General features: G+C 38.4%; 8 protein-coding genes across 8 annotated transcripts; 4 read left to right on the top strand and 4 right to left on the bottom strand.

The window, feature by feature from the left end:
* Positions 1–7: 7 nt before the first annotated feature.
* On the top strand, positions 8–406 carry KQ657_003819 (uncharacterized protein; the record flags this gene model as incomplete). The annotated part of the gene is made up of 2 exons (XM_043194516.1): positions 8–15; positions 142–406. The coding sequence occupies 2 exons, from the start codon at positions 8–10 to the stop codon at positions 404–406; spliced, it is 273 nt and encodes a 90-aa protein (XP_043050840.1).
* Positions 407–568: 162 nt separating this feature from the next.
* KQ657_003818 (pirin family protein) lies at positions 569–1,561 on the bottom strand (the record flags this gene model as incomplete). Its single annotated transcript, XM_043194515.1, has 1 exon — positions 569–1,561. One exon carries the CDS (start codon positions 1,559–1,561, stop codon positions 569–571), a length of 993 nt encoding a protein of 330 aa, XP_043050839.1.
* A 442-nt stretch (positions 1,562–2,003) lies between these two features.
* KQ657_003817 (uncharacterized protein) lies at positions 2,004–3,617 on the bottom strand (the record flags this gene model as incomplete). Its single annotated transcript, XM_043194514.1, has 1 exon — positions 2,004–3,617. One exon carries the CDS (start codon positions 3,615–3,617, stop codon positions 2,004–2,006), a length of 1,614 nt encoding a protein of 537 aa, XP_043050838.1.
* Positions 3,618–3,802: 185 nt separating this feature from the next.
* Positions 3,803–5,506, bottom strand: PWP1 (rRNA-processing protein; the record flags this gene model as incomplete). The annotated part of the gene is made up of 1 exon (XM_043194513.1): positions 3,803–5,506. The coding sequence occupies one exon, from the start codon at positions 5,504–5,506 to the stop codon at positions 3,803–3,805; it is 1,704 nt and encodes a 567-aa protein (XP_043050837.1).
* A 206-nt stretch (positions 5,507–5,712) lies between these two features.
* Positions 5,713–7,059, bottom strand: NMT1 (glycylpeptide N-tetradecanoyltransferase; the record flags this gene model as incomplete). The annotated part of the gene is made up of 1 exon (XM_043194512.1): positions 5,713–7,059. One exon carries the CDS (start codon positions 7,057–7,059, stop codon positions 5,713–5,715), a length of 1,347 nt encoding a protein of 448 aa, XP_043050836.1.
* A 391-nt stretch (positions 7,060–7,450) lies between these two features.
* KQ657_003814 (uncharacterized protein) lies at positions 7,451–8,611 on the top strand (the record flags this gene model as incomplete). The annotated part of the gene is made up of 1 exon (XM_043194511.1): positions 7,451–8,611. The coding sequence occupies one exon, from the start codon at positions 7,451–7,453 to the stop codon at positions 8,609–8,611; it is 1,161 nt and encodes a 386-aa protein (XP_043050835.1).
* Positions 8,612–8,997: 386 nt separating this feature from the next.
* NIP1 (translation initiation factor eIF3 subunit c) lies at positions 8,998–11,502 on the top strand (the record flags this gene model as incomplete). The annotated part of the gene is made up of 1 exon (XM_043194510.1): positions 8,998–11,502. One exon carries the CDS (start codon positions 8,998–9,000, stop codon positions 11,500–11,502), a length of 2,505 nt encoding a protein of 834 aa, XP_043050834.1.
* Positions 11,503–11,717: 215 nt separating this feature from the next.
* Positions 11,718–12,857, top strand: NCS6 (uncharacterized protein; the record flags this gene model as incomplete). Its single annotated transcript, XM_043194509.1, has 1 exon — positions 11,718–12,857. One exon carries the CDS (start codon positions 11,718–11,720, stop codon positions 12,855–12,857), a length of 1,140 nt encoding a protein of 379 aa, XP_043050833.1.
* Positions 12,858–12,896: the final 39 nt, after the last annotated feature.

Raw genomic sequence — 12,896 nt, 5'->3', positions numbered from 1 at the left:
TCTTTATATGGTCGTGTACATTGTTCAAAAGTTGATGGTTAGCCAATTAGCGAGATGAAAAAATCTATGACAATTGGAAAAGAAGAAACAAGGTCTACCAACCAAACTACTACTAAATACTGCCACAATGCAACCATACAGTAGAACAGGGGGCACCAGAAAGTGCTTCTACGAATTCCAGACATTGGTAGCATGCTACACCTCTGCTGACACTTCCAGCAAGAAGGTGTGCACTCCGCAATACGACGATTACTTTGAATGTTTGCATGGATACAAGGAAAGAGAGAAGGCTAGATTGATGATGCAACAGTTGAAGGAGAATGAGCTGACAAAGAAGGGTGTCACTGCCACGGAGTTGTACAAGTCTGGTAATGGTGTTTACGAAAACTTAAAGTTGGTTGAGTAAGTCCCAAAATTCCGTATCAGTGCCCACATAACTGATCGCACTCATCCTACACTGTAAATTATAGTTTATTTATCACAACATTACATAGTCAATCTATTACATATTCGAGAGATATCATTATCATCATTATTGCTATTTGCATTATTATTATCATTATTTAATCTATACTTTGTTGATAACTTTGTGGGTTCTCAAATACTCTTCCTTTTGTTGAGCACGCTTCTCAAGTGAACCATCCAAAGGACCATCCACCATTTCCTGGGTTACTCCATGGCTAATGAGAGTTTTCCATGTTCTCAAGTTTTCAAATCCATTCTTCATAGACTGATAATCGTCAAAGGCTTGCTCGACTCCTTCACGGGAAGAACATACAAATGGGCCATATTGAATGACTTCTTGATCTTCAATTTTACCACCAATTAATGCGAATACAACATCCTTATCATCATTATTCTCTCCAGTGAAATAGTCACCTTGTTTGACAAAAAATGCATTTTGAAATTGCTTGACATTTCTATCACCATTAACCTTTAACCCGTCACCTTGTAACACATAAAGGAAATAATTGAAATCTTTACGAAGTTCTTGCTTAAATGAACCACCCTTCTTCACAGTATATTGATAATAATCCACTGGAGTATACGCCAAATCTTTAACACTTTCAACACCATGAGATTTCCCACTGATTAACTTAACAATGACTTTCCCATCATCCTCAACCAACTGCGGGATCTCCCATTCTCTTAAATCTCTATAACGAGGTTCAGAGTTCTTCAAATTGTTGGGCAAATCAACCCACAATTGCAATCCTTCGTTGGCACTGCCATCTGCGGCAGGAAGTGGCATTTCAGAATGTACTACCCCTTTCCCAGCAGTCATGAATTGTAAATCTCCAGAATATAAAACTCCTTTGGATCCAGTGAAATCTTCATGAGCCATTGCACCATTGATCATAAGTGTAATAGTCTCTTGACCTCTATGAGGATGTTCGGGGAACCCATTGGCATTGTTACCACTAAAATGGTCAAATAGCAAAAAGGGATAAAAGTTCCTTCTGGCCTGGGTTCCAATAGAACGCCTAACTCTTGCACCAACTCCTTCGTCTTGCTCTCTAGCAGTCACAATCAGCTCTATCTTTCTGATCTGTTCAGTCATGGTATCAATGTAGTACGTATGTACTTCTTTTAGTATACTTAATAAGTATTGATAGAAATTAAACAAGAATCATTATGTTGCTCCAATCGTTCATCTACTTATGGCAATCCATAGTAGCGCTACCCCAGATATCCAATCACCTCACCAACACTCGTTGTGTACTTGATCCCATTTAGGACGTGCCTACATTACTAATTTGAGAAGTGTAATACACTAAAAAGCTGCGAACAGTTTAGTAATTCATTACAGTTCATTGTGCACTTATGTAATCAATTGCACCACTAATATTATACTAAGATTACGATGAAAATGCTAAGATTACAATTGCTGCGTTTCAAAATGACCATAATATAGTGTGGATTCCCAAATGGGACACCCATTACTATAATCGTACATGTGTGAATTATATACATAATAGTGCTTAGCTATTCGCTGCAAAATTTCAGGAGTCCCATAAACTACTCCTCTGTCTATCTCTTAGACAATAGTGCTCTAGTTCCAATAGCGAGGTTTCAACTCCCCAAAAATCTCTTCTCCATTTATCCATCTCTGGAGTCCCCAATAATGGTCGCACCAAGGGAAGAGGAGAATTTGAAGAAGCTAAGATCATTGCCATCAACCCAGGCATGAGTCTCCATAATTGATTCAAGATTTCAGTATATTGATCCAGTCCCTTGGCACAATACACAACAGAATACTCTTCCTTCTGTTTGTGGTAAGGTGTGTTCAGTGCAAGACGAGTCCAAGGATGAATCATTGCAAGTTGACGATGAATACCTTTTATTCTTTCGTCTGTTAAGTTTGAATTATCAACTTGATTCTCAAATTTGGCCCTCATCATACTATCATTTTCATATGACCAACAATTCTCTACCGATACCTTTTTCAAATCTTGATAACAGTATTCCAAGGAAACCATACTTAGTAACACGAGTAGGAAATCCATCTGGTTGTGATGTCGCAGAAGCTCCGTCTCAAAATACAGCAAGTGGAAACTGGTGGCCCCAACACCTACAGTGAACGCCACCAAATTATCTTGTCCTTGGAATGCAAATGAAGTTGGGGGTCTTCTAACGTATGTTAAATGTAGAGGAGCGGTTCGACGACAACGTACTCCAGGAAGAACAAATTGGAAACACGTGAATAACTCATCACTAACTGCCAACAGCTTCAACTTTTTACATGTTTGAGTTATTAAACCAAGAATGTCATTCCCAGTAACCGAACCCACACCCCATTCTGACTTTGGTACAAACAAATGGGATTTTCTTACCGTACGTATAGTTAATTTTTCCAACAGTGGTGAAGCAGCGATTATTAAGGAAAGTATCTCTTGTTGCTTCAATGCCTCAATGCTAGTCACAAATAAATTAAGTTCAACTAGACGGTCCTTCTCATGTTCCTCGATTGCCTGTGTAATTGCTGCAATTTCAGTATTAGGTGTAAGCTCTGATAAATCTATAAGAAGATCCAAACGATTAACTAACCCAACTGATGCCAATAAGCAAGGAACATTGAATATTATCAATGCATTTGAACTCATATATTCAAGATTTACCAAAGGAGTAATCGCTTCATAAGTGAATTGTTGTTGTTTCTGCTTTTTCAAATCATCTCCATTGGAATATACCTTTAGTGCATTGAGTCTTGGAAACTGACCTTGGAACAGTGGATTATTGTATATTACTGATACGGGGGCTTCCAAATACTGGACAAAGTTATTAAAAGTGAAACCCCTTTTCAATGCTAACAGGTCATGCAATATACGGCAAATGGCTACTTCTTTATCCACTGATTCGCTCTTCGGAGCACGTAAAATCACTTGTGCCTCATTAAAACGAACAAGAGAAACATTAGAAAACAATTTCCCACCCAATATTCTCCTAAGCACTTGACAAGTTGATGAAAGCAGCACTAGATCTCCGAATGCCTTGTTTTCAAATGCAATGGAATTTTGAGAGAAACAATAGTCTGGGGTATACTCTTTTGCTTTTGGACATAGCCATTGAACTATTTCGATTATCACATCCTCAGATAGATCTAGTAGTGATGTCATTGCCACTATGAATAGGACTCATACAAGTTGATTAAGTTGTTTGTACCTTTGTAAGAGCTCTTGACTGGTAGTTACATACGGAGCTGTATTGCTGGATTTTGATAACCTGCACATAGAATTGCTTATGGTGATCGTGCTATATTATTATGTACCGTGGTTTCTTCTACTTTACACTTTTTTATTAATTATTCCTCTGTGTCATCTGCGTCGGAGTCGTCGGCATCTGGTGCACCACTGGACTCAACACTGAAGACTGTATCCTGATGATCTGATCTATATTTTCTGGCAATTCTAGAAGCCTTACCCTGACTCTTGGCTTCAGCTTTTGCTCTATGCTGCATTTCAGCCAATTCATCTTTGAATGAGTTCCGTACAGATCTGTTTGAAAACACATCCCACATCTTCAAAGGTCCAGTAACACCCCCCACAGTTAAGTGGCCTCCAACTTCGATATCATTGGCAAATGAAGTTGTCAACACATTACCCACACCGAAGTCACGTGACAACACCATGGAAGGTCCAGTCCTATTATCAGTAGGACATTTCCAAAGTTTAACTACCTTTTCACCCATTGCAGAACTTGAAAGTAAACCAGGAATCTCTTGGTTAACTTCCAATGAAGAGATACCAGCATCATGTGCATGTAAAGTCCATAAAGGCTTGTTGTCCACTCTAGCATCAAAACAATATATGTTACCAGTGTCAGTACCGGCGTAGAATAATTCAGGTACGGATTTGTGCCCCCATTTAACATTTTCAATTTCTTCATTACTAGAACACTTGTATCTTTTAGTCATTTGTGCCTCGTCAGAGATTCTAACATCGGTTATGGCCACAAACGAATCGTAACCACCAGTTAATAAGATCTGAGATTCTTGAGGATGCCATTGTGAAGATGAAACAGTTTTACCATTGTGAATGTTGGAAAACGACCGTACAGCCGTACCATTGTTCAAGTCCCATAACTTAACAGTATGATCAGCAGACGTTGAAGCTAAAACGTTTCTATGAGACTTGTTATGGGCTAAGGAAAGAATAGCATCTGTATGATGAGTGGTGACATGTTTAGCCTTAGACTTCTTCTTCTTCTTACTATTGTTCTTTTTCAAAGCTGTGAATGAGTTCAGATCTGGCTCTCCTAAAATTAAATCGGGGAATGCCTTATCCATGCAATCTAAATCCCAGATTTCAATCTGAGGATCAAAAGTACCTACAGCAGCAAAGTTACCAATGTTATCAGTTTCTTCTTCAGAGCCAGGCTTGAAATTAATCCATTCCACACATAAGGGAAATGCAGGTAACATGATATCGTGATGCACATATAAGTTTGCTTCTCTTACAAATCCCTTGGCAACATCATCATCAAGCTTGTCTTCTTCTTCCTCTTCGGCTCCCTGTGGAGCCCCAGCACCATCATCGTAAACATAAACATCCAAAAAGGAAATATCATCTTCGGTTCTTGTGGCTAAGACTAAATTATCTGATGGATAGATCTGTAACTCTTTCTTTTCCTCTTGAGCATCGGACTCAGTAGGTAAAGTTAAATATGGATCACTGTCATTATCTTGGTGAAATTTGGCTTCAGAATTAGATAAACCGGGGAACATCGTCACATCTTCACCTTCACTATCCTTTTCTTCAGCATCATAGTTTTCTAAATCGTATTCCTTTAAGTCATCATCCACTTCGATTTCATCTTTGCCTACTGCAGATGCTTTTACATGTTCATTCTCATCTTCCTCATCTTCATCTTCAACTTCTTCACCACCATCTTGCAATTGAAGACGAGCCATTTCCTCTATTCTTTCCATCTCTTCATCGTTAAGCTCATACTTCTCGGGGAACTCGGAGGCATATCCTCTGGGTACCCATGTACTTGAGGAAATCATTGTGGTTTATATGAAGCAGTAGTAGTCTGTAGTAGAAGTTTAGAAGTTTTCAGCTAACTTGCGATGAGATGGAAAATTGTGGGTTACACAAAAATGGTTAGGTAATAACCTCCAGATTATACCATAAAAACAAAATGATTGTATTATTCGGCTATACTAGTTGTATACATTATATTTTATTGTATGCAAACAATTGCAAGTACCACTTATAACATCACCACTCCAACACCACTGGTAGAGTTCTTTAAGATCTCTTTTGATTCCACATTTATACCACCACTAATAGTCTTTGTTCTGTAGTTAAATAAGTAGTAGTTCAAATATCCATCACCAGGGGCAAACTTGGCTTCGTCTATAAAAAGATTGTTATCTTGAGAAGTTAAACAGTTGAATACGTCAACGTTGAGCTTCTTTGCTGTGACCAATGCATCATTGACTAAACTTATCAACCGTTTCTTATAACCATCTTTATCAGCCAGATCAGTGGCATAATAGAACAAGTAGGCAATTCCAAGCTCGTTGTGAGTTTTATCATTCAATATAGTGAATGGTAATAAATAGTACGAGATGAAATCAGTGATCCTACCATCACTATTCTCCACCACATATGAACAGATTACCTTATTTTCTGGATTACAAGAATTAACATCTAAAAGCCAATGGGAAATCTCCTCCTTTGAAAATACTTGAACAATATCAAATCGTTTTTGGTATTCAGTTATTAAAGCATGGACTTGATCAACATCTTCAAGTTTCATTTCTCTCCATCCCTTGGTTTTGGTTTCACTTGGTAATGCGTATTTAGCTATCATACTGGACTTAGATTCCCCTTGAGGTAAATGAGAGAACCCAACATCATGCAGCTTTGACCAGTTTATGGGGCGGTGCGTATAACGGCAAACTGATACCGGTGCTGGTAACACAACACCTGCGGTATATAAGGCTTGCCAGATGTTTTGTTTATTCACTCTTCTGGTGATTTCCTTAATCAAGGTTGGAGCCAATCTTTTATCTCTCAATTTCTTATGGATACATAAAAAGTTGATTTCAACACAAGGAAATTCAGTGGCACCTTTTTTTAAGTTCAAAGTCATAGGAACAGCAGATATAAACCCAACCAATTTACCACTTCCTTTAACCTTGACACCAACGTGCCAATCCTTACGCCATCCTGGAGGTTTCAAGGCCCATTTGAAGAAATCATGAGAATACTTGAAACGTAAAGTAGAATCCACATCTTCAACATAATTTTCATACAACAAGGTATAAATTTGATCCAAGTCGTCTTCATTTTCAACATCCAAAGTTACCCATTCGAAACTGGATAACAACTTCAACGGAGTATCAGGGATATCATCTGGAGTTCTTACGCTATCTATTGGGCCATCAGCTTGAGACTTTTCATCAAACAGTGGTACTGGTTGAGTCTTCCAAAACTTATAATCCTTCATTTCCTTCTGTTGTTTCTCACTTAAGGGATCCCCCATCGCCAACTTACGTAAAAGCTCTTCAATCAGCTTGGGGTCAAACAGACCATTTTCCTTTCCAGACATGGTTGCTTGTGGTGGAGATCAAGTTCAAATTGAGATTTGGATTTTTGTATGGCAAATTTTTATGTGAGCACTTAAGGCTGTATCTCACACATACATTTAATCCCGATTAGGCATTGCTGTTCTGATAAGATTGAATACCACTTTCTTGGTATGGATTGTCACAAATATGTCATCGAATTGAATTGGCGTAGCAAGTGGTGGTGGAGTTTCAGCCGGTTATCTAATGCAAAGGGGTGGGCAATGGAAGTGTAGTTGGGGTGAGTTAGTTAATGGCCCCAGTAATAATTTGGTTAGTGCGAAACCAAAGTGGTGAGAGTGAATTATTCGTTCTTTGAAGGCAACGATCACCTGCATCAGTTATTGTTCATAAGTTATAGCAGTGAGAGTGGCAATGGTGCTTAAGAATTCGAAATGGGACAAGAAGGCAAAGTACAAGTACCTTAAGAAACATGGGCTAACTAAATCGGAGACATGCGAAGGGGACGGTAAACAGGAATCACATTGGAGTTCAAAGAAGCCAACTTCCAGTATTATTGTGGAAGAGTCGGATTCAGATTGGGACTCAGACGAAGATGAAGCACTCATTAACCACTTCTACCCAAATATGGGCGGTGAAACTGCATTGACTATTGAACAGAAGAAGAAGATCCGAAAACAGATTCTAGTCCAATTAGAAGAGGAAGCACAAAAGAGAGAAGACACTAACGACGACGCAAAGGATGGCTCTATTGAGGAGCAAGATCCAGACCAAGAGCAAGAGGAAAGTGAAATAGATGGAATATACCTCGGCACCAAACCAAGAGTGGAGAAGGAAACCTTGACCTTTGATCTCAACCAAATCCTTGAGAATGCTAAAAGCTCCAAGAGCTCTGGCAAACGTTATTTCAAGCAAAAAATGTCAACCAACTTTTTAGAAGATTATGGTCTTGGTGACTATAAGGAAACTGTGGCAAAGCAAGATGTTGGTTCCTATAATACGACGCATTATGAGAAGAAATTAACCCGAAAACTTGATGATATCTCTTTTGATGAATTGGAAGGTTTTGAAATAGGTAAATCAGTTCTTGGAGAATCTCAGGCGACAAGGAAGCCCCAAATCCAGACATTAACCGAGGAAGATATGGAACAAGAGAAAAGACGACAACACCTCGTGAATGATAACAAACTATACACCACGTTGAGAAATAAATATTCTACTACTAATCAACAAAAGAAGAGCAAAGTATTAGAAATCAACAATTTGAACTCAAAAGATTCTAGTCAGCTTGATAGTTTAAACAGCAGAATCATCAAATCACAAAACGACCCTCAGGTTAGGATGGGTGAAATAGACGATCACTTATCAGAGCTTCTTGGAGAAGTAGCATTAGCTGAAGACAGGGCTCCCATTTCTAATGGTGATCCTTTGGATGAGATATTGAAAGCATCTAAGCTGATACCGAGATCTGAAAACAAGAAGACCACTTCTCAAATGTCAGGTATTCGTATATCCCCAACGCTGTCCCAATCAAATGCAGAGCATGACGCGTTTCTTGACGACTTGCTAGGATAGTTAGATTATGTAGCTGACTTATGTGTAGTAGGACACAGTTATTATAATGATAGTACTGCATTGTATGTTTTACTCTTGGTACAAATTTTGATGCATGTTAGCTTTTTTTAGCAATGGGATTCCTACCATGAATATCATGCTGTATATGATTAGTAAAGCGACAACTATGAACTCATTAAGTAGCTGATGGTAACTCCAATGGCTGCAAAAAGGGAGTTGTTTTGTGCATGCGTAAATGTAGGACCGGGTCGTGGTAAATTACAGCACTAAGTTTTTGATCCAGTGAGGGTGAAAAATTTTCGTCTCTGTGGATGAATATACATTTAGGTTAAACCAGATAGTATAAGCCAGTCCAGCTCTAGTGTTCCAGCAATAGGTAGCACATTATGTCTCGTTTCTTTGTTTCGGGCTACACTTCAGATTCGTCGTCATCTGAGGAAGAAGATTTGTTATCTTCTTCTGAAGAAGAATTGATCAGTTCTTCTGAAGAATTGTCTGATGACTCTGAATTTGACAACGATGAATCTGACTCAGATGATTCTGATTCCGATTACGATGGAAAGCGTCCCTCTGGTCCTGCTTACTTCTTGAAGAAGAGTTTCTTGAAAGGAGGTGCCCAAGATTCGGACTCTGATAGTGATGACGAAGGTAGAAAGGTGGTCAAGTCTGCTAAGGATAAGTTATTGGATGACATGAAGGAAAGTATAGAATCTATAAACGTAGCCAAGAGAAGTAACACTTGGTCAACCGTTTTAACCGATTTTGAAAAATTGGGTCGTTTGCTTGTTAAGTCAAAGCAACAAAACTTTGGTACTCCTAAGTTTTACATTGTTTGTTTAGGTGGTTTAGAGGATTATATTGATGCCACCAATGAGAATGAAAAATCTGAAAAGACTTTGAATGGTGCTGAAGCCAGAGCTTTCAATACTGTTAGACAAAGAGTCAAGAAGACTATTAAGGAATACCAAGTCTATTATGATCAATTTAGAGAAAACCCAGAATCATATGGAAGTGATGAACCTATAGATATTCGTGCCAGTGTTCCTGCTACCGAAAGTGAAGATTTCTCTGGTACTACTAAGGTCTTGAGTCCTGTCTTTGCATTGTTGAAGCTGATCAGTGAAACCAGAGGTAAGAAGAATGTTGATAAGTTTGAACAAGTTCAACAATTGGAAGATGCATTATCTGTTGCTTCCAAGGATCCTAAACCTTTTGAATTGATCAGTATCTACACTATGTTATTGTCCATTAGATTTGACATCTCATTAAATCAAAACTATATGACTCATGAACAGTGGCAAAAATATGCTGATGATTTAGAGAAGTTTTTAGATGTGTTGGAAGGTGCTTCCGATAAGTACCAACTTACTGAATTGGCTCGTCCTACTGATGATATTGATATTGAACCTGAAGCCAATGAAAATGGCGTTAAGCTTCTCTTCGGTTCCATCACATCTTTGATTGAAAGATTAGATGATGAATTCACAAAAGCTTTACAAAACATTGACCCCCACTCTACTGAATATATTGAACGTTTGAAGGATGAGAGTGAAATCTACAAGTTGATTGTTAGAGGACAAATCTATGTTGAATCTATCACTTCTCAAGAAAAGAAGGGAAACTACCATCAATTATCTAGAATCATTCTTAGAAGATTGGAACATATTTACTATAAGCCTGACCAATTGATTGTGGCCAATGAAAAGAATGCATGGAAGGATATCTCTGCTGATTCCATCATTGCATCCAAAACTAGTACTCCATCTGAATTGGTTGATGCTTTAAGTGATCACTTATTGAAGAACAAGAACAAGGTTTATGCTCAACAAGCTTTGTTGTATAGCATCTACTACTATTCTGTTAATGGTGGATATGATGTTGCCAGAGAATTATTCCTTAAGTCTCAAGCATATGCTGCCATTCATTTGGCTGAATCTTCTGTACAAATCCATTATAATAGAGCATTGGTTCAATTGGGTTTATCTGCCTTTAGAAATGGTAACATTGAAGAATCACACCAGATTTTGAATGAAATCTCCAACTCTCAAAGGGTTAAGGAATTGTTAGGCCAAGGGTTCAGCACCAAGTATCCATCACAAGCTTCTGTTGTTGAAAAGCAAAGATTATTACCCTTCCATATGCATATAAATTTGGAATTGTTAGAGTGTGTTTACATGACAAGTTCCTTATTGATAGAGATCCCTGCATTGGCATTGGCAGCTATTAACCCCAAAGATTCTAAGAAGAAGGCATCTTTGAAATCATTTAAGAGTAAATTGGAATTCCACGATAGACAATATTTCACTGGTCCACCTGAATCTATAAAGGATCATATCATTTATGCTTCTAGAGCATTACAAAAGGGTGATTGGGCTAAAGCATATGAATTGTTGTCATCCATTAAGATTTGGAAGTTGTTACCTGACAATGAAAACTTGTTGACTATGATGAAATCGCAATTGCAAGTTGAAGGGTTAAGAACCTATATTTTCACTTACAAGTCTATCTATGTTAAGTTGGCAGTATCTAAGTTATCTGAATTATTTGCTCTTGGCAATGAGCAAGTTGTTGAAATTTTGGAGAAGATGTTTTCATCTGGTGACGTTTCTGGAGCCATTGATGAATCCAAGCAATATGTCAACTTTGTATCCGAAGAGCCTCAAAGATCAAGATTACAAGAGCTTGCTATAACGATGAAGGAGAAGGTTGTTATGTTGAGTGAGAAGAATGAAAGAACTGCCTCCAATGGTCATGCCAGAAAGCAAAACGCTGCTCAGCAACAACAACAGCAACAGCAAAAGGATCAAAGAGACCAACAACAAGAAGACAATAATAGGTTCAGATACGCTAGCGTTAACACCAACAATGATGAATTCCAAGTGACTGCCTAAACATGTCAAAGAGTTGCCCACTGTATCATATACGTTACATTCATAGTAATTAATCGTTTTATCAGAGTTATGTTGTAGTTAGTGCTGTACGATACTGTTGTACGGTACTGTTGTACGTTGTACGCTCTACGTTGTGCGTTGTATTTGTTTTGCGACTCTATAAAATTGTTTGTAAATCTCACGCGATGAGCACATCACTTCTTTCTACTCCAAACATGAGCACTCCGAAACCCGTCAAGGTATCAGCCCTTTGTGAGCTTTGTCATGGGCGTAAAGCCGTGATGAAACGTCCTAAGAATCTTCAGAAGCTTTGCAAGGAATGTTTCTATCATGTATTTGAAACCGAAATCCATAACACCATAGTGGCTAATAGCTTATTTGCTCCTGGTGATAGAGTCGCTATTGGGGCTTCAGGTGGTAAGGATTCCACAGTATTGGCATCCATACTTAAGACATTGAATGAACGGTACAACTACGGCGTGGAGTTAGTATTGTTGTCTATTGATGAGGGTATCAAAGGATACCGTGATGATTCATTGGCTACAGTCAAGAGAAATCAAGTTCAATATGATATGCCCCTAGAAATCGTTTCTTATAAAGATCTCTATTCTTGGACTATGGATGAAATTGTCTCTTGTGCTGGGATCCGTTCTTCGTGTACTTATTGTGGAGTGTTAAGACGGCAAGCTTTAGATCGTGGTGCTGCAAAATTAGGTATAAACCATGTTGTGACAGGTCATAATGCTGATGATATGGCTGAAACTGTATTGATGAATTTACTTCGAGGCGATGTGGCACGTTTAGGTAAATCCTGTGAGATCTCTACCCAATCGGAGGGGTCTCCCTTTAAACGGACAAAACCTTTTAAGTATACTTACCAAAAGGAAATTGTCCTTTACGCCCATTATAAAAAGTTGGACTATTTTTCAACTGAATGCACTTATGCTCCAGAAGCATTCAGAGGAACAGCAAGAGAGCTACTTAAAGCTTTAGAAGCAATCAGACCCTCGTGTATAATGGATATCATCTACAGTGGTGAACAATTCTGTGTTGCACCAAAACCCAAACGAGCCACTCCAAAGTATAAAAATGCAAAGAAAATTCAGAATGGTGATAATGATAATGAACAAGAAATCAATGGTGATGGCTCCGTGTCTCTTAAGAAGAAACTAGAGAGCGCAACTGATGGTCATAGATGTGAGAAATGTGGCTACTTAACCATGAACAGGATATGCAAAGCATGTGTACTTCTCGCAGGGTTAGAAGCTAGTAGACCTAAGGTGACCATAGATAATAATGTTGCTGTAGATGGGGCAGCCAAATTATCCAAGACTTTAGAACAACTTAGTTTCTGATATGGATCTTAAAGGGTTACTGTATTATTCTATTTATTA

The sequence above is a fragment of the Scheffersomyces spartinae genome (assembly GCF_019049425.1).
Source record: "Scheffersomyces spartinae strain ARV_011 chromosome Unknown scaffold_4, whole genome shotgun sequence".
NCBI lineage: Eukaryota > Fungi > Ascomycota > Pichiomycetes > Serinales > Debaryomycetaceae > Lizanozyma > Lizanozyma spartinae.
Note: the sequence above shows the minus strand (reverse complement) of the source record. Positions and strands in the feature narration are given on the sequence as shown.